Source organism: Sorex araneus, chromosome 6, assembly GCF_027595985.1.
Source record: "Sorex araneus isolate mSorAra2 chromosome 6, mSorAra2.pri, whole genome shotgun sequence".
NCBI classification, from domain to species: Eukaryota; Metazoa; Chordata; class Mammalia; order Eulipotyphla; family Soricidae; genus Sorex; species Sorex araneus.
The window spans coordinates 152137779-152159117 of NC_073307.1; the positions used below are offsets into that span (position 1 = coordinate 152137779).

At 35.5% G+C, this 21339-nt stretch overlaps 3 protein-coding genes across 3 annotated transcripts; all 3 read left to right on the top strand.

The window, feature by feature from the left end:
• Positions 1-930: 930 nt before the first annotated feature.
• LOC101554272 (olfactory receptor 5L1-like) lies at positions 931-1887 on the top strand. The gene has a single exon (XM_004621644.3). It carries the CDS (start codon positions 931-933, stop codon positions 1885-1887), a length of 957 nt encoding a protein of 318 aa, XP_004621701.3.
• Positions 1888-9143: 7256 nt separating this feature from the next.
• On the top strand, positions 9144-10079 carry LOC101554536 (olfactory receptor 5L1-like). The gene has a single exon (XM_004621645.2). It carries the CDS (start codon positions 9144-9146, stop codon positions 10077-10079), a length of 936 nt encoding a protein of 311 aa, XP_004621702.2.
• A 5907-nt stretch (positions 10080-15986) lies between these two features.
• Positions 15987-17556, top strand: LOC101554804 (olfactory receptor 5L1-like). Its single transcript, XM_004621646.2, has 2 exons — positions 15987-16920; positions 17501-17556. Exons 1-2 carry the CDS (start codon positions 15987-15989, stop codon positions 17554-17556), a joined length of 990 nt encoding a protein of 329 aa, XP_004621703.2.
• The last annotated feature ends 3783 nt before the right edge of the window (positions 17557-21339 follow it).

Here is a 21339-nt window from a genome sequence, read left to right on the forward strand (position 1 = left end):
GCCGCTGACCCATGTTCAATTCCTTTGCCCCTCTCTGAAAGCCCGGCAAGCTACCAAGAGTATCACGCCCGCATGGCAGAGCCTAGCTAGCTCCCCGTGGCGTATTGGATATGCCAAAAACAGTAACAAGTAAGTCTCACAATAAGAGACATTACTGGTGCTCCCTCAAACAAATCAATGAGCAACGGATGACAGTGACAGTGACAGTGACATTAAAGTCATATACCTTTTATTATTGCAAGGGTTGATATTTGTATATAGTATTTATAATTGCTTTTCAAAAAATATAGATATCTTATTATACTGAGCAATTATTGACATGCCTAGCACTATAATTAGGCTCAATTTAAATTTCACAACTAAAATGATAATGACATTATCACATGTTCACATTACTTTATTGTTATGTACGATTTCAACTTTAAAGTATCTAATGAATTAATCTTCTAAAAGGAACTGCGTGCTTTTCAACAAAGGAATTGTGAAATATCTCATGTGCAATAAATTTTTACTGATAGCCTGCACTAAATGTTGCATTACAAAGGAATACAATAGATGCTCCCATATGGAAAGAAAATTGGATTTAAGCAATTGGGCTTCATTTCCAAAAGAAAACTAATGTGATATTATAATTGTATTGTAAACTCTATCAAGACAACAAACTGAATTCACAGACAGTATAATTTCATAGATGAAATGGAATGCATAATCTCTGCCGATGCTTAAAATAATGTGAATGAGATCATTGAGAATGAAATAAAGTACTTGAGATATTGAACCGTTTGAATTATTTTCAGCTGCATTTCAAAGTGCTTGACATAAATATTACCTACATGTAAAGGGAATATAAGCATGTATTTAATGTTTCATTTTCTTTACAGAGTCAGTAGAACATGTATCCATTGGTTTTCAGAACCTGACAAACCTAGGATGGAATCGGGGCAGGAGAATTGCAGCGCTATGGCAGAATTCATTCTCGTTGGGTTAACAGATGCCCCCGAGCTGAGAGTGTTTCTCTCCTTCCTATTCCTTCTCATATATACATGCTCCTTTTTTGGCAACCTGGGCCTGATGGCGCTGATACGAGTCAGCTCGCAGCTTCACACCCCCATGTACTTTTTCCTCAGCCACTTGTCCTTTGTGGATTTTTGCTACTCGACTGTCATTGTGCCAAAGATGCTGGCTAATTTCTTAAACAAGGAGAAAGGCATCACTTTCTTGGGCTGCATGGTGCAATTCTACTTGTTTTGCACACTAGTAATCACCGAGGTCTTCCTGTTGGCTGTGATGGCCTATGACCGCTTCCTGGCCATCTGTAGCCCACTGCTGTACACAGTCAACATGTCAGAGACTCTCCAGAAGTTGCTGGCTTCTAGTTGTTACCTCTTTGGAACTGTGTGTTCTCTGATCCACCTGTGTTTAGCCCTTAAAATCCCATCCTACAGATCAAATGTGATTAACCACTTCTTCTGTGACTTACCCCCACTTCTTTCTCTTGCTTGTGCTGACACCAGTCTGAATGAACTCGTGATATACATTGTGGCCACATTCAATGAGATTGTCACCATCGCGATCATATTCACCTCCTACCTGTTTATCCTTGTCACCATCCTGAGGATGCGCTCTGCAGAGGGAAGACGCAAAGCCTTTTCCACCTGCGCCTCTCACCTCACAGCCATCATTGTGTTCCAGGGAACAATCCTTTTCATCTACTGCCGGCCCAGCACTGGCAACTCTGCAGATACTGACAAAGTGGCCACGGTTTTCTACACGGTAGTGATCCCCATGTTGAACCCCTTCATCTACAGTCTAAGGAACAAGGATGTGAAAGCAGCTCTCAAGAAACTGTTGGAATCTAAATTATTGAAACATCACTTTCAAAGCTAGACACCTTGTTCCAACAGAGACCCTTAAGGATGGTTCAGGTACATATGATTAGAAAATAAAACACAGAAGGAATTACCAGCTAGTGGACGTTGTAGGATTTTTTTTCACCTTTTAAAATTACCTTATGTATTGAACCATTCATCATTCTTTTATTGTATAATTGAAGTGCGTATGTTCCCTTGTTGATGTTCAAAATCTACTTGATTGTTTTCTTGGGCAGAAAGGGTTCTGTTATTACACTTAAATATTTTACTATACTACATTTCAATGGACTGGAGTGATAGCACAGCGGGTAGGGCTTTTGTCTTGCACACGGCTGACCTGGGTTCAATTCTTCTGTCACTCTCAGAGAGCCCGACAATCTACTAAGAGTATCTCGCCCACATGGCAGAGCCTGACAAGCTACCTGTGGTGTATTCAATATGCCAAAACAGTAGCAACAAATCTCACAATGGAGATGTTACTGGTGCCCGCTTAAGCAAATAGATGAACAACAGGATGACAGTGCTACAGTGCTATGCTTTCAATAATTTTTAACAACACGTTAATAATAGTATCATGTCTTTTCTTCATTGTTAATGAGCATAATCATTCTTATAAAAATTTAAATGGGCTGAGCATTCATTGGTTTCATAATCCACAATTTTCTCAAATAAAAGGAGTCAATTTCCCATCTGTTTATACTATTTATGTATATATAGTGCATTGCTGCATATCTTATTATAAAGAAATATATTTAGGAATTTTATGTCTCTTTTATGCAAAACAGTGATAGCTCTGCTTTTCTGTTAAAATTTCCATGAAAATAAAGTGCTGTATCTTAGGTTCCTAATAGTATCATTTATGTTGTACTATAAAAAGTTCATGAGTTTTTCAACCATGAGATACCACCTCACACCACAGAGACTAGCACACATCCAAAAGAACAAAAGCAACCGCTGTTGGAGAGGATGTGGGGAGAAAGGGACCCTTCTACACTGCTGGTGGGAATGCCGGCTAGTTCAGCCCTTTTGGAAAACAGTATGGACGATTCTCAAAAAACTAGAGGTTGAGCTCCCATTTGACCCAGCAATACCACTGCTGGGAATATATCCCAGAAAAGCCAAAAAGTATAGTCGAAGTGACATATGCACTTATATGTTCACCGCAGCACTGTTTACAATAGCCAAAATCTGGAAAAAACCCGAGTGCCCTAGGACAGATGACTGGTTGAAGAAACTCTGGTACATCTATACAATGGAATACTATGCAGCTGTTAGAAAAAATGAGGTCATGACGTTTGCATATAAGTGGATCAACATGGAAAGTATCATGCTAAGTGAAATGAGTCAGAAAGAGAGAGACAGACATAGAAAGATTGCACTCATCTGTGGAATATAGAATAATAGACTATAAGACTAATGCCCAAGAATAGTAGAAATAAGTACCAGGAGATTGTTTCCATGGCTTGGAGGCTGGTCTCTCATTCTGGGTAACTCAGGGAAGGGACCACCAAGTAAAATGTGTTTGGAGGTCATGTGGGGGAAGGGTGAGGCGGGCAGAATACAGACTAGAGACTGAACACAATGGCCACTCAACATCTTTATTGCAAACCACAACACCTAATCAGAGAGAGAGAACAAAAGGGAATTCCCTGCCATAGTGGCAGGGTGGGGTGGGGGGAGACGGGACTGGGGAGGGGGGGAGGGATGTTGGGTTTACGGGTGGTGGAGAATGGGCACTGGTGAAGGGATGGGTTATCGAACTTTGTATGGGGGAAGCATGAGCACAAAGATGTATGGATCTGTAACTGTACCCTCACGATGACTCTCTAATTAAAAATAAACTAATAAAAAAAAAGTTCATGAGTTTTTAACTCTTACTACTATAATTTTTGTTCTATATTCTATCAATATTTCAATTACATATTGACTAAAAATAGTTTGCTGAGTCAATGTTTGTATCCTGATGCTCATGAATGATTTTGATAGCATGCTTTCATTTTATTAATCTCAAGTATCTCCAATATAAATTGGAATAAACTGCCAATGAGTTTTTGGTGAACTTCAAATAATAAGAGAACTGTAAGTCCTAGTTTTAAATGAGTTTTTAAGTATCTGACATGGAGAATTATTTGTATGTGTGTAATTACAATAAAAGTGGTTAAAAAAGTAAGAAAAACATGGACTTTTTTCATTGAAAGGAATATTTTAAAGGATTCGTGATGTCGCTGATCGTGATGTCTCTGAGGTATAAGTCCCAGATTGGAATTTTTGCACCACAAAAATATATCAGAAAAAGTTTCATTTTGAAATATTTCAGTGTTTCTGACAAACATTCAATATTTATTTCCTTAAAGGAGTAGTCACTACAATACTGAAAATATATTATAGTTATGATGTAAGTATATTTTATACCGATGTTCAATAACATTAAATGGAATAGATCCCCATGTGTAACCATGAAATGTTATTTTAGTGATGGATGAAAGACATTTTCCACTCTGTCTTATAAGTAAAACTGAGCTCCTCAATTCCAGCACTAACTACATTTTAGTCGAAACCAATTTGTGATGTGTGAATTAAAGATTATTTTGCAGCACCCTTTAACCTCACTTGCATTGGATAATTACTTGTGTCTCTTACACAGTAGATGCAGCACTTAATTGTAGTTGTAATATGTTCCATGCATTGCTGAAAATCTTTATGTCTACTTGTGCAGTGTGTATTAATATCAGAAATGTATTCATACATCATATACCTGTGTGTGACATATTTGGATGATATGAAATTGTGTGCAGAGTCATATCTACTTTAGACAACTGGTCTAACAAGAAGTATGAACAGTACTGGAGATTTCCTGTCAGAAACTGAAACTCAGAAAAAAAATGGATATAAAGTTGATATAGTAAAAGGAAAATGGCAACGATAAATAATTCACTAAACTCATATGTATATAGATTAAAATATATTTCAAAAATTAAGCATAGGGAATGGGAAATGATAATACATTAGATAGTGCACTTGTCCTGCAAGCAACTGACCCAGGAGTCAAAAGTAACCTCCGAGCACCACAGGTGTTCCTCATCCCCCTCACTTAAAAAGAAAAAAAAGTGAAGAAATACAAAAAAATAATTTATGGAGAATACAGAATAGAGTAACTGTAGGGAAACACACCAAAATAAAAAAAAAAAACTCTGGAGGTGAAAGAGATGACTCATGAATCATGGGCACCTTTCTTGCCTATGGAAGGCTCTAAATTCAAACCCAGCATAATATTGCCCCTAAGAGTATTCCCCTGTGGCCTTGATGAATACCAGCATCAGAGGACTTAAGCAAGACCACAATACCAGCCCCCAGGACAGAACTGTCCAGCCTGTTGGTTCAGCCTGTTGATTCATTATGTCACGCATGGTGTTTGGGTACCATGAACATTGCTTGACGCCACTCCCACCATCATTTCTATTCTGATCCTCTCTTTTTGAGAGAGATGAAATTATTTTCCTTAAGTGCATAAGGAAAAGTGCATGGCAAAGCCTGGCAAGCTACCCCTGGCATATGTGATATGCCAAAAACACTCATTTACTGTTTTTGGCATATCACAATGGAGACATTACCGGTGCCCACTCGAGCAAATCAATGAGCAATGGGACGACAGTGCTACAGAGCAGTAGCTAAGTGCATATGGAATAAATTTGTATTTGTAAAATGGATCAGGACTAAATATGAGTAATTATTTTTCTCAATATTTCTATCATTCCTATCCCTTTATGATATTTGGCAAACTACTGGAATAACTTCAGACCCTAGGTCCTCCTGGATGAAACTTTTATGTATAAGATGGTCAAGATTTAAAAGACACATTCTTTTTATTTTGTCTCCTCTTTTTCAGTTTTTTGTGCGTTTGTTTGTTTAATCATGCAGCAACAGCAGGTACTATTCAAATTTTAGTCATGGCTCTGTGCACAGGAATCTTTACTGAAAGGACCTGAGGGCCACAGATATGTGCTGCTGTGGATCAAAGTCAGTTTAGTCACATTCAAGGCTACTGTGGTAACTGCTATACTATTGCTCGGCCTTGTAAGTCAGGCCTACTCTTGACTCAGACAAGTGTTTGGGTGCACTGTATGTTGCTCTGTAATTTATCAGGAAGTCTGGGTAGAGTCAAGCTGAAATACTATATTATGTACCAAATTGGACTATTTTATCCACCCCGATTCTATCTTGAAAAAGATTAATTGTCTACGAATCCCATCTGAGTCAATTGAGTCTCAGATGGTGTTGTTTTCTTGAGTTCTTGCCACTGTCCCACAGAGATCAATGATTACTTTGATAAGCTTAAGGGTCATGGGCCCTAGGGATTTATATACACAAAACATAAAGCCTATAACATTTTCCATCGTAGCATCTTCAAAGACAGGGGATGCAATGCTTATGCTACAGGTTTGTTGGATAGATCACAATCTGCATTTTAGGGGGATAGATAAGAATGATATTTCCTGCAATCTAGAGACATATTATTATTTTTCCTTCTTTTTTTTTTAAATTTTTTATTGAGTCACCATGTGGAAAGTTACAAAGTTTTCAGGTTTAAATCTCAGTTATACAATGCTCGAATACCCATCCCTTATTTTTCCTTCTCATGGGGGTAACTTGATCTAGCTATGCATAAAAGTGTGGATTATAAAGAACAGTCTTATTAGATATTTTAAAATTCTGTCTTTGCTCTCTTTCCTAGGGTACATTTTAAGTATGGCATTGTCACGAGCATTTTTATAGTATGCAAATAGTTTCCTTTTCTGAATTTATAAACAGTCTCCAAGGAAAATAGGAATAGCTTTATATGCAGAGGAATTGGTCTTCTAAAAACATATTATTTCATTATAGAACCAAAATCATCTGCTTTTTAGTGTGAAAGAGAAAAGAATGTAAACATTATTGGATGAATGCTTGCTTTATATTTCCTTCCAACTACTTTTATATCCGATCTGTAGAATCTGGTGAGAAGAGTAACGAAATTCTCTTTAGGAATATTCTGATGCTGGGAGGAAGTAATAGGCCTCAGAACTGCTCAGAGAGGTTCATGGGCATCAGAATCAAGTCCACAGTAGAAATCGGAGGTCTTTTTGTCTCCAAAATTCTTTAAAATTCTCTCTTAAGCAGTTTTCTCAACCTTGACACTATGAACATTTATGGACAAATAATCTTATATTTGCATATGTTGCTGTCATGTGCCTGGTGGAAAGGTGGAATTTCCAGGACACTGTAGAGTGTTCAGTAAGCATGGCAAGTATGTACATGCCAGATATTAGCAGCACACAAAGTTTGGTGGCAACCAACGTGTCTCTAGAATTTTTTTATTTTCCACAGAGCTGATATTATCTTCTAACTCTGTTACTGTCATTGTCATCCGTTGCTCATCAATTTGTTTGAGCAGGCACCAGTAGCGTCTCTCATTGTGAGACTTACTTGTTACTGTTTTTGGCATATCCAATACGCCACGGGTAGCTTGCCAGGCTCTGCCGTGCAGGCGCGATACTCTCGGTAGCTTGCCGGGCTCTTTGAGAGGGGAGGAGAAATCGAACATGGGTCGGCCACGTGAAAGGCGAATGCCCTACTGCTGTGCTATCACTCCAGCCCAGCTTCTAACTCAATATCACTTATTTGGAAGTAATTAATAGGCATTTAAAAATATTTGAGACTCAAAAACTATTTTTCAAAATCAAGTGCTACCTTTGTTTAGAAGAAGTAACTTGAATTATTGAGAAAATAATAACAAAAAATTATTTGTTTTTAAAGTCAAGTATGTATGTGTGTAAATATATATCTAGGTAGTTTTCCTTTTGGTTTGGGGTCATACAACGCAATACTTAAGACTCTGTAGCAATCCTTAGCTCTGTACTTAGAAATCATCCTGGTATGGGAGATCAGATGGAGTGCCAGGGATCGAATCCAGGTTACCCAAGTGCAAGGCAAATACCCTCTGCTGTATTATTTTTCCTCCCAAAAGTTGGATTTCTGAACTCATGTGTCTTCTCCCCCTTTGAAATAATTTAAAGAAAGAAGATCCACTGGTGTGTAGGTTTTGGATTCCAGTTCTCTTGTTCCTTACAGTCATTAGTATATTTATCCAGGAACAGGAAGGAAGAAAAAGATGAGCATATTGTTGATTTCCCTTGTATTTCCTCTATGTTAAAGGCCTTATTTTTTTAAAAATGTCACTTTCTCTTTTCTTATTTTATCCACAAAACTGTGAGGATTAAAGCAAGTTTCAACCTCTCTTTAAAATATAATTAGAATGGAATATTTTCTCATGAATACCCAGGCTTAAATCTGCAACTAGACATATGTAAAGATATTCTATTTTATTTGCGTATCATGATTATTTCTAGTTTGCAATTTTATGATAAAATTATTGATCATATGATCACTCAGATCATTAAAACTCTTAAAACTATTGTATAGCTACACATATGTATAATAAACACTTAACTTCAATAATTCCTTTTATTGGATTCTTGATATGTCTTTCTGCAATAAATAATGTTGTGATGTAGAAACAAACATCTGATTATTAACTGAAAGATTTATTAGTTATTCAAATGGATTTAAAGCAGGGAATTTATTCAGCAAATAGGTCCTTAAGTCTTAAGAGTTCTCATGACAAAAAGTCTGACCCAAGAACCAAACTTCAGAATATGGCTAACATAGAATATAATTTTAAAAACCAACATTTTCAAAATAAATAGAAAATGCCACTCTAGGTATATTTGCTGAGTTTTCCATTCAAAAAATATTTATTTAAGACGAATACATATTATTTGATATTTAAATGAGCATAGATCTCTTAATTTCAGTAGAGAGAGATGAGAAATATACGCTTCTTCATTAATATTTTAGCTCTCAACTATTCCAACACTGGTGAAAAGTCTTCCAAGAGAATATCTATATTTAATAAAATACTATACATTTAAATAATATCTGGTATATTTATAAGTTTGTAGTTACAATTCCTAATTATGTAGGGCTAGTCTAGGGATTATATAGGACATTGTGAATAGGAAAACAATTTGTGTGGCTATGAAGTATCCACTCATATGCTTTTATGTCAGAAATCTTCTGAAATTTGGAGAGTATTATCCTAGTTCTTTGTGGAAAAAAATGTTAACTCTCTTCTTTCTTCTTTATGTCTTTGTAGGAGACAGACAAGAAAATGACTTTAAGATCAGAGCATGGAGAATAAGTGCCAAGAGTCTTCCAACAACAGTAAATTGGGACATGGATCAGAATAACTGCACTGCTGTGACAGAGTTCATTCTCCTGGGGTTAACAGAGGCCCCGGAGCTAAGAATTCTGCTCTTCCTGGTGTTTCTGCTCATCTACGGGGTCACAGTGGTGGGCAACCTGGGCATGATCTCACTGATTCGGGTCAGCTCTCGACTTCACACCCCCATGTACTTTTTCCTCAGCCATTTGTCCTTTGTTGATTTCTGTTACTCCACTGTCATTGTGCCAAAGATGCTGGCCAATATCATAACGGAAGAAAAGGGCATCTCTTTCCTGGGATGCACCACGCAATTCTATTTGTTTTGCACATGCGTGATAACTGAGATTATCCTCCTGGCAGTGATGGCCTATGACCGCTTTGTGGCCATCTGTAACCCACTCCTGTACACAGTGGCCATGTCCCAGAATCTCTGTATGGGGCTGGTGTCTTGTTGCTATCTTTGTGGGACTGTGTGTTCTCTGATCCACGTGTGTTTAGCTCTTGAAATCACATCCTATAGCTCAAACGTGATTAACCACTTCTTCTGTGATATCCCCCCACTCTTATCTCTGGCTTGCTCTGATGTCAGTATGAATGAACTACTGCTCCACATTTTGGCCACATTTAATGAATTGAGCACCATTGTGATCATATCCACCTCTTACTTGTTTATCCTTGTCACCATCCTGAGGATGCGCTCTGCAGAGGGTAGGCGCAAAGCTTTTTCCACCTGTGCCTCTCACCTCACAGCCATTGTGGTCTTCCATGGAACAATCCTTTTCATCTACTGCAGACCTAGTACCGGGGACACTACTGACACTGACAAAGTGGCCACCGTGTTCTACACGGTAGTCATCCCCATGCTGAACCCCTTGATTTATAGTCTAAGGAATAAGGATGTGAAAGAAAGTCTCAGAAAAGTAGTGAATTCCAAAATAATGTCATAGAAATTGTTTGTTAGCAAGACTTAAGTGGATGCGGGTAAGGGGTGAGTAGGTGAACCACAGTTTTAGAGCACAGATAACAATAATAAAATGGAGGTTATTAGGAGTGATTCATTTTAATTCATCAATGTTTGTGACTCTTCAAGTTATGAGTGTAGGATTTCGCATATTAAAAGATACATTATTCTTTTTTTTTTTTTTTTGCTTTTTGGGTCACACCGGGCAATGCACAGAGGCTACTCCTGGCTTTGTACTCAGGAATTACCCCTGGCGGTGCTCAGGGGACCATATGTGATGCTTAGAATCGAACCCGGGTCGGCCACATGCAAGGCAAACACCCTACATGCTGTGCTATTGCTCCAGCCCCAAAAGATACATTATTCTAAGGTGCCTGACTTCACATAATGAATCTAGGTTCAATCCCTGGCTTCTCTCTATTTCCCTGTGCCCAAATGAGGATTGATCTCTGACTACACATCCAGGAACAAGCACTGAACACAACTAATTGTGACACACAAAAAAGATATACATTTTTTCCCTTATATTTATGATTCCATTGACTATTCTTATGATTCAACATACTAATTAGGTTTGCTTCCATACAATTATAAAGCTAATGAAGAACTCTTAATATTTAAACTTTCAGTATTTGTTATAGAAAATCATTCATTTTCATATCTAATTTATATCATTTTTTTACAAAAAGTAACACATTTTTGTCTTATTATTTATATAAAGAATTCTATTTCTACATCTATATGTAACTTTAAAATTTGTTTCTCCTCTTTTAACTTTATTACTTATTTCTTAATTTCCTTATAATTTTTATTATAGCACTATTAATGGACTATGGGACTTCAGAGGATATCTAAAATATGTATATAACATTAATGATAATAATAACTTAATAAGAATATTTGGAAAATAAAACACAAATCTTTGTGCATATACATACACTTGCTATCATTGAAGAAAGTCATGATGTTTTTAATAAGTGAATTTCTAACTTAGATGTCTTTTCTAAGTTTTAAAAATTTGTTTCCTTACATTAACATTCCATTGTGGATAAAATGCTGTCATTTTTATGTGGAATTCCAGATAACTTGAAGAAATCATAGACCATTTTATATTTAAGGTATTCTTTCATGCATTTGTGGTTACTGAATTAATACTGTTTGGTATCATGGGCTATTACAATTTTGTGACCATTTATACCCTTCTATGCTAGACTTATCATATCCAGAATCCCTATACCATGTAGTTTAGTAGGTATAAACTTCTTTCCTTACCGTATGTTCTCCTATACACTTAATTATCTGGAATTCAACATCTGTTTTATCAGCATAGAAATTCAGAAAAGATAAAGCACGTTGAATACACACTCAGACATGCACCCACATACACAAAGACAAAGAAACATATATACTGCTGAAGAAAATTAAAATTAAAATATGACTTAAATGAGTTGTGTTTTAAGCTCAGAACTATTCACTTATTCCATTAAATAACTGTTTTTACTTTTTTCAATTTACTTAAAATAGTTTTGCTTATATTAGCACATATTTCAGGGATATTATTCCATGCCAACAGAGTGCACGTGAGACAAAACAATTACCACTGCCAACATACCAATATCTCTCTGCCACAGGCACAATAAATATTCCCAGCCATTCTCAGAAGTCTATGTAGTGGGAGATACTAATAGGGATTCTTGGGTTCGAGACATGCACCTGTGTTACCCCACTAGCCTTTGATAGCCCCTGTTGTGCGACTATCCTGTGCTTTGCGTGGTTCAGTTATCTGGTTATATTTGTACTTACAGGTCTCTATATTTGTGTCATAAATTGAATATAAGTTAATAATAATTTTTGTCTTTTATTATGAAAGATTATGCGTGTACAAAAATCAGGATTGAGGGGCTAGAGAGATAGCACAGTGGGGAGGGCGTTTGCCTTGCACGCGGCCGACCCGGGTTCAAATCCCAGCATCCCATATGGTCCCCTGAGCACGGCCAGGGGTAGTTCCTGAGTGCAGTGCCAGGAGTAACCACTGTGCATCGCCAGGTGTGACCCAAAAAGCAAAAAAAAAAAAAAAAAATCAGGATTGAGCCTCAGTCTTAAAGTTTCTGACCATATCAAATTCAGGAACAAAATTCAACATAAAAACACATTTTCTTAGGGCTGATTTTTCAACATGTAGGTCATGTAGAGTATCTTTCTCTATATACCCAGGTCAATAGAACTGAAACTAAATCAACAAAGTCATAAGGAAAACATGCTTAGAATAAATAATCATGATAATCCCATTTGAAAGTTTCCATATGGATGTATGTTAGGGAAAATTCAGACTTGAAAACATCTTTTATATGAAAGTTTTCCCAGGGAGGTACAGGGTAGGGAAAATAACCACTCCAACATGAAGAAGCCTGGGGTCTTTTCCTGAAATTTACTTGAAATTTGTCTAAGTGTAGAAGCTACAGTGTCTGTACCTTTATCATTCCTTGGGAAATAAGAATAAAATAGAAGTCTTATTTATTTGTTATGAAAATTAAGGCTTACCATATCTATGATTTTTAATTAAAATTTTGTGTGAGATTCTGTAGTTTACAATCCTAAGGATCAGTGTTTCTTACATACATAATTTCAACACACTCATCAACAGTGGACACTCTTCCTATCCCAAGAGAACAAAAAACCTCCCTCTCCCACCTCAAGTGAATTGTGTAGATCAGTTCTCCATTCATGTTGCCTTTATACCGTTGTTGCTAATTGGATATGTAAGTTTAAGTCTCACATGTGAGAGAGATCATTCTGTATCTGTCCCTTTCCTCCTGACTTGTTTCATTCAACATGATATTGTTTGGTTCCATCCATATTGCTGCAAATTGCATGACTTAGGTTTTTATTATAGCTACATAATATTCCATTATGTATAAATACCACAAAGTCTTGACCTAATTATCCACAGTTGGGCATTATCATTTAATGTCTGTGAGAATGGCACATACACAGAAGTCTGGAAACTGCCAGTGGAGTTGGAGGGGTGTTGAGAAAAGAATCCTCATCCACTTCTCATAGGAATGTTGTCCCGTTTAGGCTTTATGGAAATAAATATATAATCTACCAAAAAACTAAAAACAAAACTCTCACACAACCTACCAGAACTACTAACTGGTATCTCTATTGTACACAAAAAATTAATATAAAATGATATATGAAATCCTTATATGTGCCACACTTAGAAAATGTGTATAGTTCTTTTTTTTTCAGTTCTTGAACCATATCCTAGGTGCTCATGTTTCCTCCTGTTCTACATTCAGGTATCACTCCTGGGGGTAAGCTGATGCCGTATAAGGTGCTGAGTTCCAAGTCCAGATCACATAGGCAAATGCCTGACCCACAATAGTAGAGTTCCAATCCAAAACATTTATATAACTTTAATTAAATTCTAAACATAAAAAACATTCATTATGTATAAACTATTATAAAATTTTCCTGGTTACTAGATTTATTTACCTTTATATTTTCTAAAAGAATTCTGATATGGCACTAGGGACTGTGTTTTGTGTGAATTTAGGGTCTTTGATAAAGTTTTAGGAAATAAAATTATATGAAATATAATGACATTTCTGAATCAAACTATGACGTGTGCCACACATCTATGTAAACAGAGTGTAAAAATGGAATGCTGGTGACATAGATGGTTATAAATGTTTTTCCTATCAGGTCATTAAAATATTCCCTCATAGCATTCCAGAGAGATTAATTATTATGTCTTATTACACATGTATTATCAGTTTCATTTTTTTCAACTTAGGGACTGTAACATAAAGTTTTAAATGACAGAGTGTCAGTCATTAAGTGTATCAACAACAAACAGCCAATGTAATTACATACCATAGAGATTAATAATTGCTTGGAAATGTGAAGAAATCATTTCCCCAGAGCTAAAATTTGATTATAAATCTCTAGCTTTGCATTACGTGCATCCAAACTTCTACAGTATCAGGGCAAAGTGCCAGCCACTCAGGTTTGTTCTAAGATATATGTCTGGGTTCCTTGAGAATAAAAGTGAAATCACTTTCCTAGAGAAGAGATATGTCCTTTTAAGATATGTCTAAGTGAAATATCTTATAATTAGAGAATATTTCAGGCAGAATCTATGTTTCTGTGCACTTGATTATCAAATATTTTTAAATTTAAATATCTTTTATAAAATCATATTGATGTGTATATAGGACAGAGGTCAAAAAGTTATGTCCTCTCTTTCTTTCTCTCTCTTTGTTCCTCATCATCCTCTCCTCTCTTCATGTCAAATGTCTTTGAACTTAGAGTTTTTAATTTAAGAGGGGATTGTTAGGATCATTCTAATTCTGTGCGTTGAACTAATGTCTGTTTGAATATGGGGTATCAGCATGTGTGGATTATCTTTGTTCAGTAAATAAAGACTTTGTGTTTTATTGCATTAAAAACTAACTTTTTTATCATTCTAGTACATTATGTTTAAAATATTGGAAAAATATTCTTTTCATTACACTGCCCTGTCTTAACTCTGAAGTAGGAAAATACATTTTGGGGGTCAGAAAATGAAAAACAATGACTTCAGTGGTCATGTTTTTCCATTTCCTTATAGTTAGTTTATGTTCTTGAGGATCCTGTATTTCAGTCCTGAATGATTCAACTCATTTTCATGCCACAAATGTATATGATTTCATCGTGCTTTTGGGGAAGGTGTCCAGAGAATGAAATCTCTCAGTTCTTCAATCTTTTTTTACCATTCAAATAAGAAGAGTCCTAAATTTCATATTCATTTTCCATAGTGTATACATTGTGAACATTCCCAAAAGCAAGGATTTGAAATACTTCAGGAAATTTATATGTGTACTGTTGATGAAATTCATTATTCTAGTATGGTAGCAATTAAAATAAAAATATATGACAACTGTGTTAAATAAATTCCTCACACTGTATATAGAGTCATTTATATGTACATATATCCATTAAGTATATTGACAGGCACTGCACTGTAGCACGGTCGTCCTGTTGTTCATCAATTTGCTCTAGCGGGCGCCAATAACATCTCCATTGTGAGACTTGTTACTGGTTTTGGCATATTGAATATGCCATGGGTAACTTGCAAGGCGCTGCCGTGCATTGTCAGGCATTAATTAAAATTATGAACCATAACTAAGAATAACTTCAAATAGGATAACTTTATGACATAGTTATGTTGAATCATAGTTTTAGAAGTGGTTCTAGTTTTCACAGATTTGTATTATATTTTGTTTTCTTTTGTGTCTTATTCCTTTCACATTTATGATAGGTTTTTAGGATGAGTTATGTCTTTCAAATGCTGGGGATCAAACCTGTTCTCATCCAGGGGAAATATATGTTGAGTCATTTGAGCTAATTACCAGAACCTAAGGCTATTATTATAAATTTTACTAATAATAAGCAAATGCTTAAATAACTATCTTTGTTACTAATCATTTTTAATAACAAAGTAATCAAATATCTCATGTGTCACTGATGTGTAATATCTTCTATGAAAAGTGAGTCACATTTTTCTAGGACATTTGTGATATCAATCAGACATCATATTATCAATGTAATACCATTATAGTTATTATGAACTTATTGTGACACTAAACTTAAATCATAAATTCAATACACTGTGAAAGAAAAACATCTTTTGGAATCTACTAATAGCTAAAGTGTCTCTATTTACACTGAGATATAAAAACTTTTAATATGTCTTAATTGCATGGTTAATTATATTTCAATTTCAATGTCTCATATCAAAGTTGAAAAATCATGAGGTGATTTGAACCCACGATATTTCCTGTTTTATTCACTTTTCAGAATAAACAGAAAACTTTCCATTTGATTTCCCAAACCTGACCAATGAAAGATGGACATGGGACAGGAGAACTGCACGGCTGTAACAGAATTTATTCTCGTGGGGTTATCAGATGACCCGGAGCTGAGAGTGTTTCTCTCCCTTCTGTTCCTTCTTATATATGGAGTCACTGTTTTGGGAAACCTGGGCATGATTGCTCTGATACATGTCAGCTCACAACTCCACACCCCCATGTACTTTTTCCTCAGCCACTTGTCCTTCGTGGACTTTTGCTATTCCTCCATCATTGTGCCCAGGATGCTACCAAATATCTTAAACCAGGAGAAATCCATCTCCTTCCTGGGATGCATGGTGCAATTCTTTTTCTTTTGTATGTTTGCAGTCACAGAGGTCTTCCTGTTGGCTGTGATGGCCTATGACCGCTTCCTGGCCATCTGTAGCCCACTGCTGTACACAGTCAACATGTCAGAAACTGTCAGGATGCTGCTGGTTTCTGCCTGTTACCTCTTGGGGACAGTGAGTTCTCTGATCCACTTGTGTTTAGCTCTTAAAATCCCATCCTACAGATCAAATGTGATTAACCACTTCTTCTGCGATATACCCCCACTCTTATCTCTGGCTTGCTCTGACGTCAGTATGAATGAATTATTGCTCTACATTGTGGCTGCTTTCAATGAGCTGAGTACCATTGTGATCATAATCACCTCCTACCTGTTTATTCTTGTCACCATTCTGAGGATGCACTCTGCAGAGGGAAGACACAAAGTGTTTTCCACCTGTGCTTCACATCTCACAGCCATTGTGGTCTTCCATGGAACAATCCTTTTCATCTACTGCCGGCCCAGTACTGGTAACTCTGCAGATACTGACAAAGTGGCCACGGTTTTCTACACGGTAGTGATCCCCATGCTGAACCCCCTGATTTATAGTCTGCGGAACAAGGATGTGAAAGAAAGTCTCAGAAAAGTAGTGAGTTCCAAAATAATATTGTAGAAATTATTCGTTAGAAATAAATCCCAATGTGGGGGCTGGTGAGGGGTGAGTGAAAGTATAAAGTGCAGAGAACAATAAGGAAAGCAAGGTAATTAGGAGTGACACCTTTTAACGTGCTAAAGCACTCTTGTTCAAATTATAAGTAGGATTTAGCGTATTAAAAGATACATTCTAGGGATCAGTGATGATGCAATTGTAAGTTGTCTGCCTTCACATGAACTAACCCAGTTTCAAACCCTGATTTCAGGGAAGGTTGATCCCTAACCACAGATCCAGATGGATATAACTCTCCGAATAAATGATTAGTAATATTTTTGCTTATATTTACTGATTCTATATATTATTGATGTGTTTTAATATACAAACATAGTTTGGTGCTAAACCATTATAAACATAATAAAGAACTCTTGATATTTAAATATTTTATCTGTTATAGAAACATCCATTTTCAAATTTAATTCCTACTATTTTTCAAACTATAATTCGTTTTGTCATGTTATTTATGTATAGAATCAGATTCCTACATGTATATATATATCTTTATAATTTGTTTCTTCTCATTTCACTTTATTACTCATTTCTTGATTTCTTTTATTATTTTTATTGTGGCACTGCTAATAGATCTTGAAGCTTCAAAGATATTGAAAATATGTGTACAATAGTAGCAAAACTAATCATTTCATAAGATTTTTTAAAAATAAATGTAATGTGTAAAATGTCAGAAAATCAATGGTATTTATGAGTGTTCTATTTTACTTACATTAGTTATATGCAGTCTACACTTTCCTCTTTCTCTCTTTTTTATATCACATCACACACATTCACACTTATACACACTTGCTATAATTGAATAAATTGCTATTTTTATGAATTGAAATTCTTATTAGATTTATTTTTTAATTTTTTAACTTTATATTCTTTTATATTACCATTTCATTGTGGGTAATATTTTTCATTTTATATAGAATTCCATACTTCAACTTGTAGAAGACAAAGAATATTTTATTTTCATGGTAGTCTCTTTTGTACCTGTATGGTTATAGAATTATTTATATTTGGTATCACAGACTATGACAGATTTTTGGCCATTTACATCCTTCTACTCTAGAGTTATAATGTCCAGGATCTTTGATTCATACATAGTTACATGTATGAAATATAGCACATTCTTTGGTATCCATAAGTTTTTCTATATACTTATTATTCTGGAGTTCACCATCTCTTTGGTCGTCCTTAAAGTTAAGAAAAGAAAAAGTAGAATAAATACCCACACATAGCATGAACACATACAGAGAGACAGAGAACCATACACTACAGTAGAAAAATAATTAAAATATAACTGAACTGAATAGTGTTTTAAACTCAAAACAATACAAAAATGCTGTTAAATAACTGTTTTTACCCCTTTCTCTTTCAGTTGAAATAGCTTTATTTGCATGAATACGTGTTTCAAGGATACAATTTATGCCTCCATAAATATATGAGAAAAACATGTCCAATGCATTATCTCTCTGCCACAGTTGGAATAGTTTGTTGGGATGTCAGTTTGGGCTTCTCCGGATATGCTTTGCTACTACTTGCAGCCATGCTCAGTTCATTTAGTGCGGGGTTCTAATAGGGGTTGGTAAATTCAAGGCAATTGATCTGTTATCTCTTCAGCCTTTGATAAACTATTGTGAGATGGTTTTGTGCTTCACATGACTAATTTATTTGTTTTTTATGCATAAGTTTCTATTTATGCTTTTCATGTAAAATATGGGTTAATAATAACTATTTTTGTCTTTTAAAAATGTGTGGAATCTGACCTCACATGCTGGGGGAAAAGGCAGCTGAGATAGAGAAGGGAACACCTAGAAGAGAATGTTGGGATAACCCACTTGGGTAGAAAGCTGCGTGCCAAAAGTAGTCTATCGACCAAACATGATGGCCACTCAATACCTCTATTGCAAGCTACAACACCCAACAGGAGAGAGAACAAAAGGGAATGCCCTGCCAAAGAAGCAGGGTGGGGTGGTGGGGTGGATACTGGGAACATTGGTGGAGGAGAATGGGCACTGGTGGAGGGATGTAAACAATCACTGTATAACTGAAATGCAAACATGGAAGTTCATTAGTTTGTAACTGTACCTCGTGGTGATTCACTAATAAATTTTTTTTTTTGAGAAAATGTGTGTTTTTCCATCAGGAGAGATATTCACTCTTGGACATAGTTTCTGGCTACATCAAATTCAGGAACAAAATAAAACAAAGCTAAACTTACTTAGGATTTACTCAAAACTAATTTTGCAACATGCACGTCAGGTAGAGTGTCTCTATTTACCCAGAATCAATATAACTAAAATGAATCTTATAAAGTCTTAAAGAGAACATGCTTAGAGTGAGTAATAATGATATTTCCCATTTGATAGTTCCCAGCAAGTGTACATTTGCATTAAATGTACATTATGTATATTATGGCAATTCATAGTGCTTGAATAATCTACATTATGTATATTTATAGTCATACATATATATATACACCTATACATGTAACCATGAGTTACAAAGCTATTCATAGTTGGGTTTTTGACATATAATGTCCCATTACCAATTCTGCCACCTGCTCAAAATTTTAATGCCACATCTATCACCTCCATACCAAGATTCTCAATACCCAGCCCTGTCCCACACACCTAGTCAATTTTGTAGATCAGTTCTCCCTTTATTTTTCCTTCAGTATTTTGTTGCTAAGTTGCTGTGTTTCTTTATGTCGACATAGTATAAGAAAGATCATACTGCATCCATTTCTTTATGACCTATTTCATTCAACATGATATCATTTGGTTCCATCCATATTGCTGCAAATTGTATGACTTTTTTCCTTTATTACAGCTGCAAAATATTCCATCATGTATATATACCAAAATTATTGATCTATTCATTTATAGTTGGAAGTTATGATCTCATGCCTTTGAGGATAGCACATATACAAAAGTATGGAAACAGCAAATATTGGGGTTGTGGTGACAAAATAACTCATGAACTGCTTGTCTAAATGTCACCTGGTTTAATATTTAGGGAAAGTAATTTTTAGATTTATCGAAAAAATAAGAACTCCCTTACAATCCAGTAATATTACTTCTTGGCATCGGTCCCCTAAACACAAAAACTTGTGCTCATTGTCATACTTAGAACATATGCATCTTTTTTTTTTTTTAGTTTTAGTTTTTGGGTCGCACTCTGAAGTGCTCAAGGCTTACTCCCGGTTTCACCCTCAGGGAAAACTCCTGGTAGGGATCCAAGTACAGTATGGGTGCACATGCACAGATTAAACCCTAGTTTGCATGCAAGGCAAATGCCCTACTAGCTGTACTATCAAACATCATTTATTAAGTATAAACTATCATAAAATTGTCCTAGTTGGTAGGTTTACTTGCTTTTAAAATTTCTGAAGGAGCTCTGATATGGCACTAGTCACTCTGTTCTGAAAGAACATAGGCATTTTGGCAATGTTATATGAAATGAAATCATGTGAAATATGATGACATTACTGAATGAAATATGAAATGTGAGTCACAAGTATGAAAACAGAATGCAATAGTGCTTGGTAAAATCCGGTGGGGACATAGATGATTATAAATGCTTTACCCATCAGGGTATTAAAATATTCCCTTATGGTGTTCCAGTGGGGTTAATTATTTTGTCTTATTTCACATGAAATATCATATTTATTTTTTTTTAAATTTAGACATCATAATTTGAAACATTTTAAATTACAAGGTGTCAGGCATGAAGTGTTTCAACTCCAAACTACCAATGCAGTTTTACACTGAAGAAGTTAAGAATTCTTTGAAACTTGAAGAAATAATTTCCCCAGAGCTTAAATTACATTATAAATCTCTAGCTTTGTACTACATGTATCTGAACATCTACATTACCAGGGGCAAAGCGTCTGCCACTCAGGTTTGTTCTTAGAAATATCCATGGGTTCCTTGAGAAAGTGAAAATACTTTCTTAGGAAAGGGATATATCTTTATAAGATATTTCTAACTTGAATATCTTATATTTAGAAAATAAAATGTTTTAAATAGAATCTATGTGCTTGCTGTTCAAATCATGTTCTATTTAAATGTCCTCTATATTTAGAACTCTCTCTATAAAACACAGTCCTATAAAAAGATACACTTTCTTTCTCTTTCTCTTTAATTCTCATATTCCTTTTCCTCCTCTTTTTATGTTTATTATTGTCTTTGAAACTAGAGTTTATGACTATGGGGAAGCTCCTTAATCATAACTCTAATAAGTCAAATTTTATTGATATATAGGTTCGTATATCAAGTATATTAAGTTGAAAACATTTGAAAACTAATTTTGTTTCAGTAGACTTTTGTGCCTTGACACTGAAGTAGGAAAATACATTTGGGGCTCAGAT

Bases quoted from the DNA above. Each gene is read 5' to 3' on its own strand.
- LOC101554272 (XM_004621644.3), top strand. From the start codon at position 931: ATGGAATCGGGGCAGGAGAATTGCAGCGCTATGGCAGAATTCATTCTC.
- LOC101554804 (XM_004621646.2), top strand. From the start codon at position 15,987: ATGGACATGGGACAGGAGAACTGCACGGCTGTAACAGAATTTATTCTC. The intron at 16,921-17,500 runs TATTGTAGAAAT...TTTCACTTTATT, and splicing joins AGTAGTGAGTTCCAAAATAA to ACTCATTTCTTGATTTCTTT.
- LOC101554536 (XM_004621645.2), top strand. From the start codon at position 9,144: ATGGATCAGAATAACTGCACTGCTGTGACAGAGTTCATTCTCCTGGGG.